Below are 17,522 nucleotides of genomic sequence, written 5' to 3'. Positions count from 1 at the left end.
AGAAGTTTCATAAAATTGCTTAAATTTAAACGAAATCCATTGGTGAAGAAAATATTTTCTGACCTGTCAATTCTGCCAAATCAGTCCTTGGTGACCAGTATGATGAGTCGTGTCACAGCTGGCCTGCTCTCACATCCAAAGTGTGTTCTAAGAAGAAAGCAACTTAGCCATAAGAACTTTTCGCTTCATGCCATGGTATCATTGCTAAATGATGCATCGTAAGCCTTTGAAGCAAATGAATCAACACATACAGACATCTCCCAATTTGTAGGTATCTTGAACAAACCACCTTTAAGATCATTTTCTTTTGAAAATATCCTCAACTGAACAGTAGAGCCAAAAGGGGGGGAAAAAACCCCATCCATCACATTTACATTGCATTTTGGGGGGGGCGCTAATATCTTTGGCTGATGTGAGATTATTCTTAGTGTCCCATATAAATAAAAACACGAAAAACTTTACAGTTTAGTTTGATGAAATAAAAAGAAAGGCAATTCACATTATTTATAATTTCACATATACAATGCGGTGTTACTAAGCAATGAACACTTTCATAAAAAAATTTATTTCACACTTTTATACAAATATCCACAGGTATTTTTCTAATCATGAAATAATTTCACAATACTAGTTAGTATAAAAATGTATCAAATGCAAACAGACCAGTGACTTGACTTGAGATGACATTTTTAACAACTATAAATTTAAACACCACTACATTCTTGCTTCTTTTGTTGTTGAACCACCCTTGTACCCCCCGCCCCCACCTTTTAGGACATTCATTTTTATAACAAAGGTCTATAAACACTTTCAAAATACCAGCTTCTGAGCAACCTATACGCCAGTGCACAAGGTTGCAAGTTACCTAAGCAAGAAACTGAGATTTTAAACACTGTTATGACCTGTTTTAGAGAAATCTTTGTAAACACAGTATCACTTATATAACTATTTTTGTTTTGAAAATTCCAAAGTACAACTAGTATCTTAAGGGCATAACATTTCTGAAAGGAAAAAAAAAAATTAAAACTCCAAAGCAACAATGGCACACGTAGCTGTATTTTGTTCTTTTAAAAGATTCTGAGATGCTGCTTAACTATAGCCAAACAAATTAGCACCTGTTTGCTGTTGCGCCCCATATAACTTAACATTTTGAAGTACAGTGATTTTTTTAAAATTTAGTTTTCATATCTATTCAATCTCTATTGAATGTATTATATAATAATATCTTCCTCCTCCCTCCCCTTCATCTTTAAAATTAAACAATTTAAAGTTCTTTTTTAGAGTAGTCAAAGTCTTTTGGGGATGCAGACAGGAGAGGAAACAAAGCAAAAAAACAGAACATCAACTCACTGATTAAATGCTTCCAGTAACATTTAAAAATGTCAAAGCCACAATGCACTAACTTTTGGTATCAAGTATTCAGTAGTCTTACGCTGGATCGGTTTGGGTCCACCCTAGGTACTCACCGTTTCTTTCAAGTCCTGAATATACAGTATTTTCAGCAGTGACTGAACTGCACTAAAGTCCAACAAACAATCCCATCATTTCCAAGAGTTCCTGAAAGTTATAGCATGAAATTCAGAAATATCACACAGGGCTCTAAACTAAAAAATATCTGCTGTCTTTAAGAATTAAACATCTTACAGTTAAATCCTATTTCTTAAATGTTTTGGGTCTGGAGGGAGGGGGTTAGGGCTGCCATGAAGGGAGATGTTTTAATAACTTAAACTTATCTGTAAAGTATAACAACTCTGATACATTTATACAGAATTACTGTTTTCTTTAGGCAGTCAATAATTTAGGTCCAACCAACGACCTCTCGTGTTCTAATTCTGATTGCTTAATCCAACCTGAAGGGTAAACTGGAGAATCTTTGGCCTGTTAGTCAATAACAAAATGGTTTGTAAAAAAGAAAAATAAATACCATCTACAAATAAGTGTAACTAGCATTCAAATCTGTTATGCCTGTGTGTTTTAGTGAGAGGGGAATTAAACCTCTGTGTATTTGGTGTGAGCAGGTATTCACACATCTAGGAAATGGAAAAAGATGGCAGGATGGCAGCATCACCTTCTATTGCACACTTAATTTATGGGAGCACTTTAAACTGAACCCAGCTACCCTGACGGCATAGTCTTGTAACACAGGACAGTTGACTTGCAGGTTCTCTGGTCCTGCGAGAAGAACGTTTGCAGAGGTGGTGCCGAGGTCAGGACGGTCACTCTGTTGGTGCAGTGGTTGTGGTGGCTTCTTCCAGCTGTACCATCAAGAGGATGTGGCAGGTCCTTCCCCAGCACAGGTAAGTCAGTCACACCAAAAACAAAGGCAACCCGGAACATTAAATTAAGGCAGTTTAAAGAAAAATCCATTCCAACAGCCTTCAAATTGGCTGTGCAAAACAGGAGCCTCAGGCTACATAACAATGTCCACAGTTAAAACTGTAGGCTTGTACTGTGTGTAGTCTGTCTGAAATCTGTATTCAGGTATTGAACAGGCTTTTCAATCCATTTGAATTTCTGGGTTGGGGAAAACAAAAAGCAGTTTGGGTACTGTGAAGCTTTTTTGGCCCCCCTAGGAGTAGCTTTCATTTTCATTCCACCTTGTGATCCACTGTTTTTTTTCAAGGTTATCATTATATTTTTCATCTTGGATCTCTCGCTCCTCCTTCCGGATCCTTACAGCATGGTATCGGGGAACACTATCGTCGTACCTAGAGCGTTTAAAGAATCCACACTGGAGGCAGGGGAGAAAGACACAGAAACAAATTAAATAATTCCAACAAGAGCAAGTCCACTAGATGGCAATGTCTAAGCTTTCTGTTCACCTATGCCTAACTTTGGACTTGGACGAAGAATAAAACACATGGTTTTCTTTTAAGAAGGAACCAATAGGTCAAAAAGAAATGATAACAGCCGGTGGGGATAAACGGAAGAGAACAGCTGTAAAACTGGAAGAAAAGTCCCTTTTTCCATCTTGTCCTTCCATCTTACAACAATGTTAGTTGCCTCTAACAGTTGAAGAGCTTATGAAACAGTGCTTCCGTTTTTTATAATCATAATACTGTACGTAAAAGATCTAATTTTCAGATTATTAGAACATCATGTTTCAAGAACACATTTTTTTCCCAAGGCCATACACCAAAGATTATTTCATGCCCTCTTCCACTAACAAAATGGAAATCAGGTCACAAATATTTTATAAATTACTACTTGAAGTGGGTCAATTTAAGAAATCTCTCCTCCAAGGCTCCAGTACTTATCTCTCAATAGCTAGAAGGTAATTTATTTATACTGCCTGGATTTCCAAACAAAGCTTCAAAACTAAGCTGTTTCATTAATAAATCATGTAGTAACTGTGTCCTGCAATGAAATCATTTATGTACTGCGAGGAATTTGAGGAAACTATCACTTGACTGAATTTCAGAGCATCCCCTAATTTCTTTCTTTTTTTTTTTTGGCAAAAAGACAACATTTACATTTAAATTATTAACGAATATATATTTTATTGATCTTTAAAAAAATATTCAATCTGATCCAAAGTAGATTTTTATTGAGAACATATCTGGAAATTTAAAAATCAGATTGAATTTTTTAAGTGAATAAAATATATATGTGTCTTTTAAAAAGATGTGTTTTTAATTTAAAAATGCAGATAAAAGGTGGATGAGGAAGATACTTAGAATGGTTGGTTAATGTGTTTAACTATGTGACATCAACAGGAACAGAACATTTGTTTTGAATGATGTTAAGTTATAAAAATGGCATGGGACAAAATGAAATTATGTACGAAGTTATCACTGAGTCAATGGGAAAAATGGACCAAGAAGTTTTGTTCTAAGGCCTTTTCTATTTTCTGCAAAAAAGCCAAAACAACTATCTGTTGCAGTATGTGGCTCTTCCCCATTTAAACAAAGAAGAAATCAAGGGTGATCCATAAAACTGAAATGGAGTTGGGATTCATCGTGACAGTGCCATGGAAAGGGATTATAGGGGTAATTCTACCCTCTCATGCCCACAGAAATAGAAAAAGGAATCTCTGCCATTCCCATTTCCGTGGATTTACAAATAAGAAAAGCCAAATACAAACTTAAAATCAACTGAGACCCAAGGTTGAAAAAAAATCTCTAGGAACAAGGAACAAGGTCAAACTCCATTACAACGTTCTGAAATGAACTGTCCAGAGCATTTTTATATTAGAATTTTGTATATTGAAGGCCATGTGGCAAAGAATCGTCTTCTGAAGTTGACCATAATGTCCATCACGCCAATAGTTAAGAGTTTGTTGCAATGGTCTTTGACCCATGGTAGATATGCAGGGAAAGGAAGCTGCATGCTTAGCTAGCATAAAACAATTTCTGAGCAACAATAAAAGCATTCCAAGCCTTCCCCCATCACTTCATAGCAAGGAGATCAAAAAGATGACAGTGAGAAAGGCTTCTCTTCAAGAGAAACACAATGTTTCCAACATGCAATAGGTTAATGAGGCAGTCAACACAAGCTTCTATCTGTGGGAAATTCCAAAATGGACAAGAAATCTGGGATGATTTCTTATGCATCTTTGAAATTCCAAGTGAGATGCTACATACTGGATTAACAACACATGGCAAACTGGGCTACTGTGGAGGTCTTAAAGCCTCCTTTTCTGTGTACATAGGTTGCCGTTTTCTTCATTGCTGTGGGTAATGTTTAATAACAACAACAACAACACAAAATTACTCACCTGCAATGAAAGATTCTTTGTGCATTTTTTTAAAAACTGTAAGCTTTCAAGTGAAATAAATGAAATAAATCCAAGCAAGGCAAGCCAGTGTGGACATTTGGAAACATCTGTTAATGGGACACACACAGCAAGCTGTTGCTTTTAAAGTTAGCCACCACAACCATAGCGGGTCCCACAGCTAGCAATTAAAAAACATTGATCAATTACCAATTACAGAAGTAGATCAATACTATGCATCAGAAGTAAGCCTCTCTTTATCAGACGGCTGAGCATGGATCTCAGCCTTGTGATATGTGGCATCATAATGATCTTTCTTATTTCTCTTGAAGAAACCACACTATAAGGAAGCAAGGTATTTAGTCAGTGTTAACAGTTTTGTGTATAAAAGCTAAACAAAAGAAAATCTCAGATTTTAACCTGTTTTCTACTTACAGCTTGTTTACAAAGAGACCACTATGCATCAACCAAAAGGGCCCAGCCCCTGCGCTATACTACATGGTGACAGCAATTAACCCCACTCTATTACCATGGGTCTCTGGTCAAATATTTATATGGATGACATTAGCCGATTGATTTTTCTATTTGTAACAAATCCTAAGGACCAAAATCATCCTAAAAGGGAAAAGATATACACATCTGATTACAGCTTTGGGTGGTTTCTTCTTGCAGGGAATCCTGAGTTTAAAAATAGGCAAAAGATTGACATCTTTTAAAGAGTAAGTTCTCTAAGGCTTAGCACAAATCCAAATAAAATAGATTCTGTGAATATTTTTCTGCCCTTCGTAGTGAATTTTATGGGATAAATGCCATTTGCTTGGGGGCCTTGGTGGGGGTAAATCACAATATAAATTCAAATACACTGTCACGAAACAACGACAGTTGTCATTTTCCCAAATTCTGAACCACCACGTAACAAACACTTAAGTGGTAGGAATCTGTGCTCCTCACGTTAGGTCACTCTAAATGAGTATAAAGGTATAATCCCACTTTCTACTATAATTTCCTCATTCAACCGTGGAGAACTTTTTCTACTTACTTTTATCTCGTTCATAAGGCCATGGAACTGCCCTTTGATATATAACTTGATTGAACAATTTCTGACCTCCTGGAAAATTCTGCAGCCTAGCCTGGCAGCTCACGAAGTACAAATCTTGATCTGCTTTGTACAGTGTGGTAGCTACTAACCACGTGAGGCTATTCAGATTGAAATTAAATTTAAAAGTCAATACCTCCGTTGCACTAGCCATATTCCACGTGCTCAACAGCCACATGTGACCAGTGATTACCATAATGGACGGTGCAGCTTCAGAACATCTCCATTATTACAGAAAGTTTTACTGTGCAGCGTTGATCCAGGCTGTTGATCTGGATATTTATTTCTGACATTTAATTTATTATACAGTGAGCACACCCAGCCAACTTTCAGTAACACGTGCTAGTAAATATCGTGGGAAAAGGAATGAACCACAAACCAAGAGTCCTTGTTATGCCTCTAACTTGGCAACATTCTTAACATCCATGGGCGTGAGCATCTTTGTTTACAAAATGAAGATGACTGGACCAGGCTGGAGGACTTTTCTCTTATACCCTCAAACAAAACCCTATGCAGAATCCCTATGTTCAAAGCAGATAAAGTCACAACGGCTCTGGTTGAAGTGGGGATACTGCCCCTAGCCCCACCTGCACAGCTTCGTCTTGGCACCTACGTGGATGTGCAAAACTCAATTTAAAGGCCAGTGAACCAGAGTCCTCTCTGGTCCTCAAAGTCTATTATTTTAGCACATAAAAGCAAACAGTGCAGTTTCAGAAAGAAAAGCATAAAGTAATAAAAATGATTTTCATGGGGGGGTTGTTGTAGAAGTTGTCTGATTACTTTAGAGTTCACTTGTGAGTCCGGATACTTTAGAACATAAAAAAAAGGAGAGAGAGATCATCTAGTCCAACCCACTTACTAAGCAGCTAAGGCAAACCAGTGCCCCAGGGAGGTGAAATGATTTGTCCAAGATAATATAGCTTGGGTTTCTTAACTCTCAACTTACCCTCGTTAGAGACTGCCAATAAGATCTGCTCTGAAAAAGATTGTTTTTGTGACCTCTTCTGGAGAGCAGAAGGCCATCCTCAAATATCAAACCTTGCACTCAGTTTTTGATATCAAAATAATTTCCAAAGCATCTCCTATATTGGCTGGCTGTGCTCATCAGACAAACCTACTACCTGAAGTGAACATCAGAGGTAGGACTGGCTAACATCCCATGGGAGGATGGGTCTTGGCATGAGCAGATACCAAGCTTCAATCACACAACTGGAGGACACAGGAAAATTATCTCAGAAAATTATCTTGGCAAGAGGAAGTTACTTGAAAAAATAAAGTGAAAAAGAGATGCCCAATATTTGAAAGTGAGAATATCCTGAGCCCTGTCCATTATACTCTTGGATCCAAGGAAAAGATAAGGATAGTCTGATCCTAGATATTGTCGGTGGAGTTTCATAATCTGTTAACCTCTCGACCAGACGTGTTTGGAAACCCAGAATTTTTGGCATTTTAGAAAAGTAACACACTGCATACATAATGTCACAGTAATCAAAACGTTAGTATTTCTGCAGTGAGACTAATGAGTAAAGGATAAAGACCATAAAGAGCCTCTTTTCACATCATGTCAAGTTGTGCTGCTGAATAAGTCATTACAAACTGAGGTTTTTTTTTTTTTACAAGTTGTGATTGTTGACAAAGGTTGATAAAGGTCTGTGAACCTCCATTACTCACTGAGAATAATCCAAAATCTATAGGTCATAATCTCTGGCAACAAAAGTATGCAACATCTCATACATTTTTTGTAACGTAGACTATTTACTGGTAGAAAGCAGGCGGAAGATACTACATTACATTTGCAGGACCAAATGCTAATGAAGAACATTATATGAAACACGGATCTTCCTTATGTTTGATATAGGCTATGAAAACTACTCTGGGATTCATTAATTTCATGCTTTCCTACTCCTAATCTAGCTGCAACTGTAACAAGCCCCAACTGCTGCCATGAACATTTCTTTACGGAAGTTGAAATTAACCGGGATACAGATTCTGATTAACGTGATACCCAACAATTTGGCTTAGATTCAGAATTTGATCTTAGATGAAGAAAAGGTCATAGTGGTAAGATTTTTTAAATTGTTATTTGCCAAACGTGCTAAATTATATGTGAAAAACACCAAAATTTACACACTTAAGAAGCTCCTAATAATGTACAAATACTATATACCTTTAAATACAAAATGTTAGATAGATATTCAGATGTTCATTGTATAATTCTCAAGTTTGCTGTATGCTGGAAAAGTTTCACAGTAAAATGTTGGGAAAAGGAAGCAATGAAAAAAATATACTATCAGTGTTAATTTACTTTTTAAAAAACCTGAAATAAAGTTTGTATCACAAAACTCAAGTGCCAGATATGACTTACCTTCCATAGTAAAAATACTAATAGGGCAAGCATCAAAATCCCAGCAAGAATAGCCACTAGGATGATCCACCAAGGTACTCCTGAATATTGAGCTACAGTCTTTGAGGGAAACACAGTCACACGAACCTATGGGGCATAAAAGAAAGCAATATCATTATAAACTGAGGCGAGAATTAAACCATGAGTTTATATTACAAATTCTGCTTCCAGACACATTTTGGTCAATGTAGCCTATGGACAGGTGAGATGTCTTTTTGATGTGAGATCCTTTCCTTTAGTAACGGAATACTGCTTTAAGAGACGTTTCTTCGAGATCTTTTCCCAGAACCTGGAAAATGCTGGATTGTGGGGTTTTTTTAAATAAATTTATTTATTTTTATTTATGTGTTGGGTCTTCGTTGCTGCGTGTGGACTTTCTCTAGTTGCATCAAGCGGGGGCTCCTCTTCATTTCGGTGCACGGGCTTCTCATTGTGGTGGCTTCTCTTGTTTTGGAGCACAGGCTCTAGGCATGTGGGCTTCAGTAGTTGTGGCTCACGGGCTCGGTAGTTGTGGCTCGTGGCTCTAGAGCGTAGGCTCAGTAGTTGTGGTGCACGGGCTTAGCTGCTCCGTGGCATGTGGGATCTTCCCGCACCAGGGCTCGAACCCGTGTCCCCTGCATTTGCAGATGGATTCTTAACCACTGCGCCACCAGGGGAGTCCTGGATTGTGTTTTGACAAAGTAATTATTTCTTTGCTAACTTATGTTTTTAAAATTTTTGTAATCAACAAAAGTAGAGAAAATTGTATAATGAACCATCATTTATTCATCACCAAGTTTCAACAATTATCAATAGGGACACAACCCCAATCTTGTTACATCTATATAACCTGGTATCTTTTTGAGAATGGTCACCTCTCTTAATTAAGCATCCAACAATGGCAACAGAAGGGTCTGTTTATGCACAATAAGCCTACCTTCCTCCCTCAGATTTTAAAGACGTTATGAAATATAAAAATAGGGATGGAGCTATTAGATGGTATTAGAGGCATTAGATGGATACCATTCTAATACTTCCTTAGGGTTGAAACCGAGCAGGACCCTACAGGGCGCCCCCAGCTGACAGCTACTTGGAACCACAGGACTGAGAAGGTCATCTCTGAACATAGAAGATTACCTCCTCTCCAGCACATAGCCCCTCTTTTCCCTACATAATCCCTGAGCAAAACCTGGGGAGTTGGTTCTTTGGGATATGAGTCCACCTTCTCCCCAGGATTGCCAGCTTCCTCAACAAAGCTATCTTTTCTTTTACCTAACACTTCTCTCTCACAACTGGATTCTTGAGCGACAAGAAGCCAAACCCGAGTTCAGTAACAGGATAGCAAACTAAAGATCCTCGTAAAGAATAAAATTTCCTGAAATGGCTTGGTGTCATCTTCTACAACAATGTGTATAGACAAACTGGACTCTGGCTTCATTCAGAGGCAGCTTAGAGCTTTAAGTGGCAGCTGATGAGAAGCTTAAGTTCTAAACATTTGATAGCTGGCAAATACCAATTAAATAGAAATAGTGTTTATTTAGAAATCTAAAAAGTTGCTTATGGCAATTTGCTACAACTTGGTTACACGGGTTTAGAATTCAAGTGGAGTTTTGTAATGCCAGGAGACTTTTTTTCCCCAGGAGATGATCTTTCAAAGCACATAAAAGACCTGGTGAAAGCTACAAATATGATTTTGTAAACTATACTGATTAGAGATATACCAGTTTGAAGTTTCTGATATTTTTGAATTTAGAGACTATAAAGTGAAGGGTAAAGAAAACTTAGAGGGAACAATTTAATTTCTGAGAAATGTTTCTATTCACGTATTCTAAATTAATATTGAATTCTGGATGCTGCCTAAAAATGCTTCTATGTCTACACTGTGATTCAATACTACTATACTAGAACACTTTCTTTAAAAATCTCTTAAAGTACTTCCCTTCCTACTTATCCTAGAAAACAGCTTCTCAACCTCCTTTAGCTTAAGGAATACACTTAAAAGTAAGAACTGCTTTCCTTTAAACATTTAATAGGAAAGAATTCACTTTTAGAGTTTTTAGCATAAACACCTTTCTCAGCTACTATGTTTCCTGTTATGTTCTCAATGAGGTTTCACTCAAGCTCCCAGCCCCAGGGAGGGCCTCATGGCTCACTTCTGTTGCTTCCCTTCCCCCAACAGGTGTCCTAGCTTTAAGCTAAAACAACCCTTTCTTGAGATTACTGGTTCAAGCAGAGGGGTACCCACGAAGTGGGGAAGAAAGAGTGGTGAGAGACTGGTGAAGAAATAATATAGTTGATGTGACTGCTAAGCCAGACGATTCTAAAATAAAAAGATTATTTCAATTAGCCTATGCTTTATCTCATTTAACTTTGCTTCCCTAGTATGTAGCACAGGGAAGCCACACAGTGTGTCCCTGGGGCAAGGTGATGACTTGGAAGGGCCATCCTCATGTTTAAGAATAAGCTCTGATGAAACCTTGAAGTGGAGAGTGGAAACTGGTCCATGGTAAGGGCAAGCAGCCTTATAAGTCACACTGCATACCAGAGCCTTTTAAATGGCTGATCATAGGGGGAAACCATGCCCATAAAAGGCTACAATCCAACAGCATAAGGGCTGAACAAGGTAGTTTGTTTTGCGGGTTGGGGCTGGGGTGGTGTGTAGTTTTAAAAACTAAAACAACTCACTGTGCATCAAAGACTGAGGACTGATGCTAGGGGTTGGGCCACACATTTAAAGGCCAGATGTGCTCTGCAAACCCAGTGTGTGCAAGGCCACAGTGCGGTCCAGGAAGGCGAGAGAGGCCAGTCAGCAAGATTTTATTGTTTGTTTCCTTAAATTGTCAACTGTGTGTGTGTGTGCGTGTGTGTGTGTGTATGACAGTCATTCTCCAGCTGCGATTGAGAATGGGGGTTGTGTGGAGCTGGTCTTAGAATCGGGTGAGGGGAGACCAACTGTGAGCTGCAACTCCCAGAGCTCGGGAAGCCTTGTCTCATCTTGTCACAGCAACTGTTACTGATGGACAATGACAGGTTCAGGCCAGTAGAAATTACTCCAACTCCAAAAACAAAAAAAATTTTTTTGGTTTCATTAAAATCTAGGCATTTCCATAGGGATGACCTGTGCATGTGAACCTCATCCATCATGTGCCCGTAAGGGGAAAAAGGGCTTAACTCTGCTGATGCATTAAATTCCATCACCAGTGAGCAGTGCTGAGACCACATTAGCTTGCCCCCAGCCAAACCGTTTCCCTACATCACTCTGTCATGTAATATCCTACGCTCTCATTGAACATCAGTATAAGAAACCCCCCAATGAAGGGATTTTCCTATCTTTTACAAAACTCTCTATTAAAGACACCATCCCCTTAGTGAGTGTTCTTCATATCAGAAATCCATCTTATAAAAGGATCCATATCTCAAGTTCTTCTCTGAATTTAGAACCAAAAAAAGAAAAGCTCCTCCCCCCGAAAAATGATGTGCCTACTTTCACCTATCACATTCTTTCTCATCTTTGGCAGCCAGGAAGCTTAGACACTCTCTTCCTACTTCCTTAGGAATGAAATGGGGGTATATAAGTACAACCCATAAGTAATCTCCTTCTTCCTTGGCTGACTTCAACAATTCTCTCCCAGTTCGCGATCTCCTAGACTGTGAAATTCTTCACAATTGACCCTATCTTGTTCAACTTTGCTTCTCTAGCATTTTTGCAGGGAAGGCACGCAGTGTGTCCATGGCTAACTGGATTGTTAGTTGGATCAATTTAATTGATACTAAGGTTTTAGTAACCATCTTAGCTGTTTCAGTTAGGTGAACAGCTCTCTCTGACTTTGTTGTAACAATATCTTGAAAGTGTTTTATTAAGAAATGAACACAAAACTCTTGAAATCAGTTGGGTTATAAGGAAACAAAGGCTTTTGTTTTCATCTTTTTAAAGCCAGGATTAGGGTAAAAGCAATGGGAAGATGTTTCAATATTAACACCAAAAGACAAGACTAAATTACTCAACCTCCTTTGCTGCTATCTCCAAAGAAAAATGATCTAAACACTGGAAAAGAGAGAGGAACCAAGATATAAATGAAATTGAAACCCTCAGTAAGCGAGGGAATAAAAAATGAAGGCATCCTGACACTTGAATTAAGTTTGAATCTTTAGGCCTCCCAAAACTGCACCTTAAAATCTAAAGAAACGTGTAGATATGATATCTGAGCTACTATTACATCTCAGAAATCAGTTAATAGAAGAGGTAACAGAAGACTAGAGATTACTACAAAAGAAGTCTCGGTTTTCAAAAGAAATGGGTTCTAGACATGAGACTAATAACCTGTTTTCAAATCTACCAATTATTAAACAAATCAAGTAGGATTACAGCAAAGATTCCAATTCCCGTTGGTAGGCGTGGGCTCTCAAAGCCCGAAGAACATGAAATACCCGAGAGAACCGCATCTGCGTTTGTGACCCAGCCATTAGACTGGACACGAGGGGACTTAGTTCCATTATCTTCGAGAAAACAAGAGCACCTGATGAGGGGCTCTGAGCCCGAGGTCTGGTCTTAACTTCACATGCTGGTCCTGTGACCCTGAGGGAGAGACAACCTTCCTTTTTGGACTCAAGTTTTCTCATCTAAACTTGAGATTTGGGGACTTAATGGGGAGCAAGTGTCACAGAGCCAAAGAACAGGAGCCCTGAGGTCAGACAGGTACAGATTTCAATCCAGGACCCCAAATGACATCCCCTCTCTGTGCCTGCTTCCTTTTTTGTAAAGTGGGTACAATGTCTACCTCGGCATTCTTCTGCAGTCTAAATGACAGCATATCGGTAAAGCAGCTAGTAGATGGCAGACATTTAATTGACATTTTATTAACGTTAGTCCCTTCCCCCTAAACTGTTCTTTCTCTTGGCAGCTCTAAAAACTCAGTGATTCTCAGGGTTGCTGATTAAAAGTCACGGGAAGTTACAGCAACTGCCTTCGGTCAGAGAGGGAGTTAAAGGATTCTCAGGGAGGGTGTAGTTTAGTTGACAGTCCTTATGATGCCTTATTAATAAGAGGTAGAAAGGTGGGCTGGAGTAACCTGCAAAGTTAATGTAAGGCCAGGGTGAGGGTACGTCCTGGTGAGCCTGGGACAGTCCTGGCTTGCACCAGGTGCCCCAGCATCCTGCCCAGATAAACGTGTCCTGGTTTGGATGATAAATTTTAACAGCTAAGGGCCACTATATGCCAGAAACCAAGGTGATCAGGGAGACTCACTGGATTTTCAGCTGGTGAAAGGACTGAAGCCAGGACACTGTCATAAATACATCAGTAGATCAGCTTCAGGACAGTAATTCACGATCTTTCCTTCTCCATTCATTCTCCTTTGCAAAACATTCCCAGCTGTAACCTGCAGGCATTTACCCTGAGAGCTTGATTCAAGCCCCTGTGGGTGCCAGACCCCCACAAGGAACCTCTGACTAGTGGTACACAAACTCCTACTCTTGTTCAGTGGTTTTCTTAATTACCTGGAGGAAGACACAGTAGGCATGCTTCTTGGTTTTAAAAGAGATAAAGCTTGCAGGGATAGAAAGTTAACAAAGAGCAAATGACCGAGACTCAAAATTATGCTGTAAACCCAAACAACGGACCGAAAGTCAATCACATAAAATGCAAGGATACACTTAAAGGCATGCATTTAGATTTTTAAAATTTGCTCACGGGTGGGATATGGGAAACACAGCTTGACAGCACATCCTGTTGAAAACACCTGGAAGTTTCAGCAGAACACGAACGTAAAAACGGTAGCCGCTAGAAATGCAAACAACCCTCAGCAACCATTTCAAAACCAAATTTTAGGCTCAACTAACAGACGCTTGGGTCTGAGACACCGGGAGGCAGGTTCGGGTGAGCTGAAGGAGGCACACCACACATCCGCTCAGCCCTGCCTGGGGCCAGCCCAGGAAGGGCAGAGACCCGGAACCAGTTCAGCTGCGCCAGGGCAGGACGGAAAACTGAAGAGCTGGGTGCTTAGCTCTGAAGAGACCTGTCCGAGGAGGCATGACAGTTTCCTTCAATTATTTCAAAGGATAACCAGAGACTGATTTTACAAGATTCAACTCTGGATTCCTATATAGAGATCGTTTCTAGTAACTGCTGCTGGCCACACATGCCACGAGCTACCCCATAATGCAGTGAGGCTACCGTCACTGGGGGCACGCCGACAACGGTGACAAGCATCAGGGGCGGTACAAGACGTGGGGTCTTTATAGACTTGGGAGGTGCACCCACTCTCTCCTTGAGCCAAGAGCTCTCAAATCTACCCCATGCACCACAGATCGAGATGACCCGGGAATCACTTCTTTCTGCAACAATTCTGCTGAAACACTGCTTGGGGTGGGCCGCGCCTTAAGACACCATCTGCTTTCTCCTTAAAGGGGGTGACAGTGCCGTGAGGGAAATGAGTTGCAGACCAGCACATCCTCAGGCCACGGGCATGGGGTGGAGGAGGGAGATCTGCTCTGAGCTGAGTGAAGCCCGGGGACCCCTCACCTGAGTGCCCGCGTTGGGCAGCTTAATATTCTCGGTGGCAGCAGTTACATCAATGGAAGCCCGCACGAGGATGTCCAGGTAGTTCATCTTGGAGTACTCCTGTCGGGGACGAAGTTAGTGAAAGCATTAGTGAAGAGGGAAATGTCCTGGGAGGTGGCAGACAACCTGAGGGGCACAGCCCGGCAGCGGAGCCCACCTCCAGAAACGTGCTGTTCCAGAGCCTCGAGCGCAGGACCACGGAGGCCTTGCTATCCAGCCCTCGGATTGGGCACTTGATATTCACACAGTTCACGTTCACGCTGCAGTTCTGGGGAGAAAAGGAAGAGCAGGGGTTACGGCACAGTGGTCTGGGGAAGGCCTTCCCGCCACCTCCTGTCAAACACTCACAGCTCTTGAAAAACACTTACGAGGGTCTGGTATTTTCTTTCGGCAAATAAAGAAAGTTTTCTACCATCGTCTGTCTGTCTTTCAGCAATTTCTCGTTTCTTTCTTGAGTTGTGAGCCTCCTGAAAAGAATTACATCCAAAAATAGTTCCACCTAAGGTAATTTTTTGGTACTACTGTACAAACCTCTTGAGCTCTCCCTCCCCAAACAGTGCCAAATTCACATGACTGACAATTAATCTTCACCCTTCTCCCATCACCAAAGGCGCAGAAATAATTTAAGTGTAAAATCCACCAGCCTACCTTTAGTTTCAGGAAGTTTATTTCATTTTGTGGCTGACAAGCTATCTTTTCCAATCCTTTGGATTCTACTTTCACCAAATAAAGCAACCATTTGCCATTGCTAACTTCTTTTGGCCACTGGATATTCAAGGTTGCTGTGCCGAGGTTTTTAAGAGGCTTGCCCAAGTTAATCACCTGTTAGAAAATAATACGTTATTATCTCAGTGTAATTCCCTCAACATAAAATTAAGTAAGCAGTTCCTATTGCCAAGAGAAAAAAAGCCAAAGTATCTGGCATAATACTACAATGAAAGCACAGTTTCCAAAACTGGAGTATGGATAGGGCATTCAAAAATAGAGATTTGTGCTTAAAGATTCCTGTCAATAAAAATAGAAAGAAAAGAGAGATCAAAGAGAAATAATCGTTCATTCAATCCAGGAACAAGTTTTGTTGTAACAGAATCTGCAGTGTAGATATGCCAGGCTCTCAACAGACCCAGGAGAAAGTCACATGTGTGTTTGTGTATCGCTCTGTAACCACACTGCCTGGCAGATGACCAAGCCTGTGTGGTGGCAGTGCACCCACAACCTGCTTCTGGGAAGCCCCACCTGCTGCAAAAATGAAGCTGCCCCCGTCCTTACTATGCAGGGGAGGCTTGGGATAACAACTGACAGACCCGGAATAGGACCCTTCTGGCAGCCAGGAACCCACGAGTGCAAGCTGGGGGCAGGCAGGGAGCAACTCCCTGCAGCAGAAATCGAAAGAGTTTGCGTGGAGGACTGCTCCGGAACCCACAGACCTCTCCTTCAGCCACATCTGCCTAGGTGCCATGACCACCACCCACTACCTGTGCCATCCATGTCTGCAGAGCTAAGAGATGCTTTCAGAGGAGAATTCTGCCTCTTCACCTTGTTGCAGTCACCGGTGGGCCCATTCTTGCTACTTCAGACTTTCACACCTCAACAACGGTCACTGTGTTTTCAGGAGCATGACTGGAGACACACAGACCTCAACCTGCCTATGACTTAGGAGCCACATCTGTACCACGAGAATATGTTCATTCAACGGGACCAAGAGCCACTGGGATTGCCTACTTTGAAATGGGTCAGAGCAACCACTAGTCTTCCTTACTGGCATATGCCAAACCCACATTCACCATCACAAAACTGGGCTCGGGAAAGGTCATGAACATTAACCACAAGCAATAAGACAGAGGACCTTATAATAGAGAAAGAAATAAATCGTAACACATTCTAAAGCCAGAGAGAAATTACTTTGAGATTTTTGTTTTATAGACAGACTCTGGAGGGGGAAAAATCGATTGTTCCTTTCTCTCTACACCAAACTCCAACTCTCTAGGACCAAACTGAACTGGATTCTGAACAGAATCTTATGTTGAATGACAGTTGTGGTTCTCCATTCTGGAAAATATGACTTTTACACTAAGCCAGTATGGTGTTTAAAAGCTGGCAAACTCACTTTATCATGTGTATTTATTATTATTTATTAAAATTACATATTCAAGACCATATACAGCACATGTTAGCTTTCAGTACATAGAACAGAAGGGCCAACTGCGGCCACTTACCCTGAACTCATACTCAATTAAACTTCCCACTTCCTCTTCAGATTGCATAGCTTGCTCACCAATGACTGTACCTCCAAAATACACCTGGGAAGGTTTAGCAACTCTGTTAAATTAAAAAACACCAGTTTTAGTGAGGATTGTAAATGGTTCTTTCAAACACTGATTTGTTGTGCTAAACACAAACACTTACCCGGAGACCGATAAAAGCAGTTCAATAACCACTCTTGCTGTAGCTGTAATTGAAGCCAAATTATCCTGATTGCTTGTTCTGAAAATGAAAAGGAAACAATAGGGTTTTATTTTAACAGTCAGTTTTCTCATTAAATTACACTTCTTTTATGCTTTAGATAAAGGCCAATTCATTGACTGGCTGTGTTTTCATGAAACAATTCTGAATGGAAGGTTGAAAGAACTCTTACGTTTCCAACTTCAGATTAATATCCAGATCTGTGGTGTCAAAGGTGATCTCAGTTGTACTTAAAATTAAATAAAAAGTAACCTAAAAAACAGAAATAGCTGTTAACACAGACTGAGCATATCGACACTGTAATGTT

General features: G+C 40.3%; 1 protein-coding gene across 3 annotated transcripts in view; it reads right to left on the bottom strand.

Annotated features, from left to right (window-relative positions):
* Window positions 1–464: 464 nt before the first annotated feature.
* Window positions 465–17,522, bottom strand: part of ITGA6 (integrin subunit alpha 6) — a 76,477-nt gene continuing 59,419 nt past the window's right edge. The window contains exons 16-25 of one of the 3 annotated variants that reach the window (XM_024732863.1): window positions 17,388–17,467; window positions 17,159–17,236; window positions 16,969–17,071; window positions 15,401–15,574; window positions 15,121–15,219; window positions 14,910–15,020; window positions 14,714–14,812; window positions 8,176–8,301; window positions 4,925–5,054; window positions 465–2,731 (exon numbers count right to left, since the gene is read on the bottom strand). In XM_024732863.1, coding sequence (XP_024588631.1) covers window positions 4,947–5,054; window positions 8,176–8,301; window positions 14,714–14,812; window positions 14,910–15,020; window positions 15,121–15,219; window positions 15,401–15,574; window positions 16,969–17,071; window positions 17,159–17,236; window positions 17,388–17,467 — 978 coding nt within the window. In that variant the 3' untranslated portion in view covers window positions 465–2,731; window positions 4,925–4,946. The remainder of the gene's footprint in view (window positions 2,732–4,924; window positions 5,055–8,175; window positions 8,302–14,713; window positions 14,813–14,909; window positions 15,021–15,120; window positions 15,220–15,400; window positions 15,575–16,968; window positions 17,072–17,158; window positions 17,237–17,387; window positions 17,468–17,522) is intronic. The other 2 variants (XM_024732865.1, XM_024732864.1) reach the window with 2 other exon arrangements.

This window comes from Neophocaena asiaeorientalis, unplaced genomic scaffold (genome assembly GCF_003031525.2).
Source record: "Neophocaena asiaeorientalis asiaeorientalis breed wild unplaced genomic scaffold, Neophocaena_asiaeorientalis_V1.1 scaffold96, whole genome shotgun sequence".
Classification (NCBI taxonomy): domain Eukaryota; kingdom Metazoa; phylum Chordata; class Mammalia; order Artiodactyla; family Phocoenidae; genus Neophocaena; species Neophocaena asiaeorientalis.
Note: the sequence above shows the minus strand (reverse complement) of the source record. Positions and strands in the feature narration are given on the sequence as shown.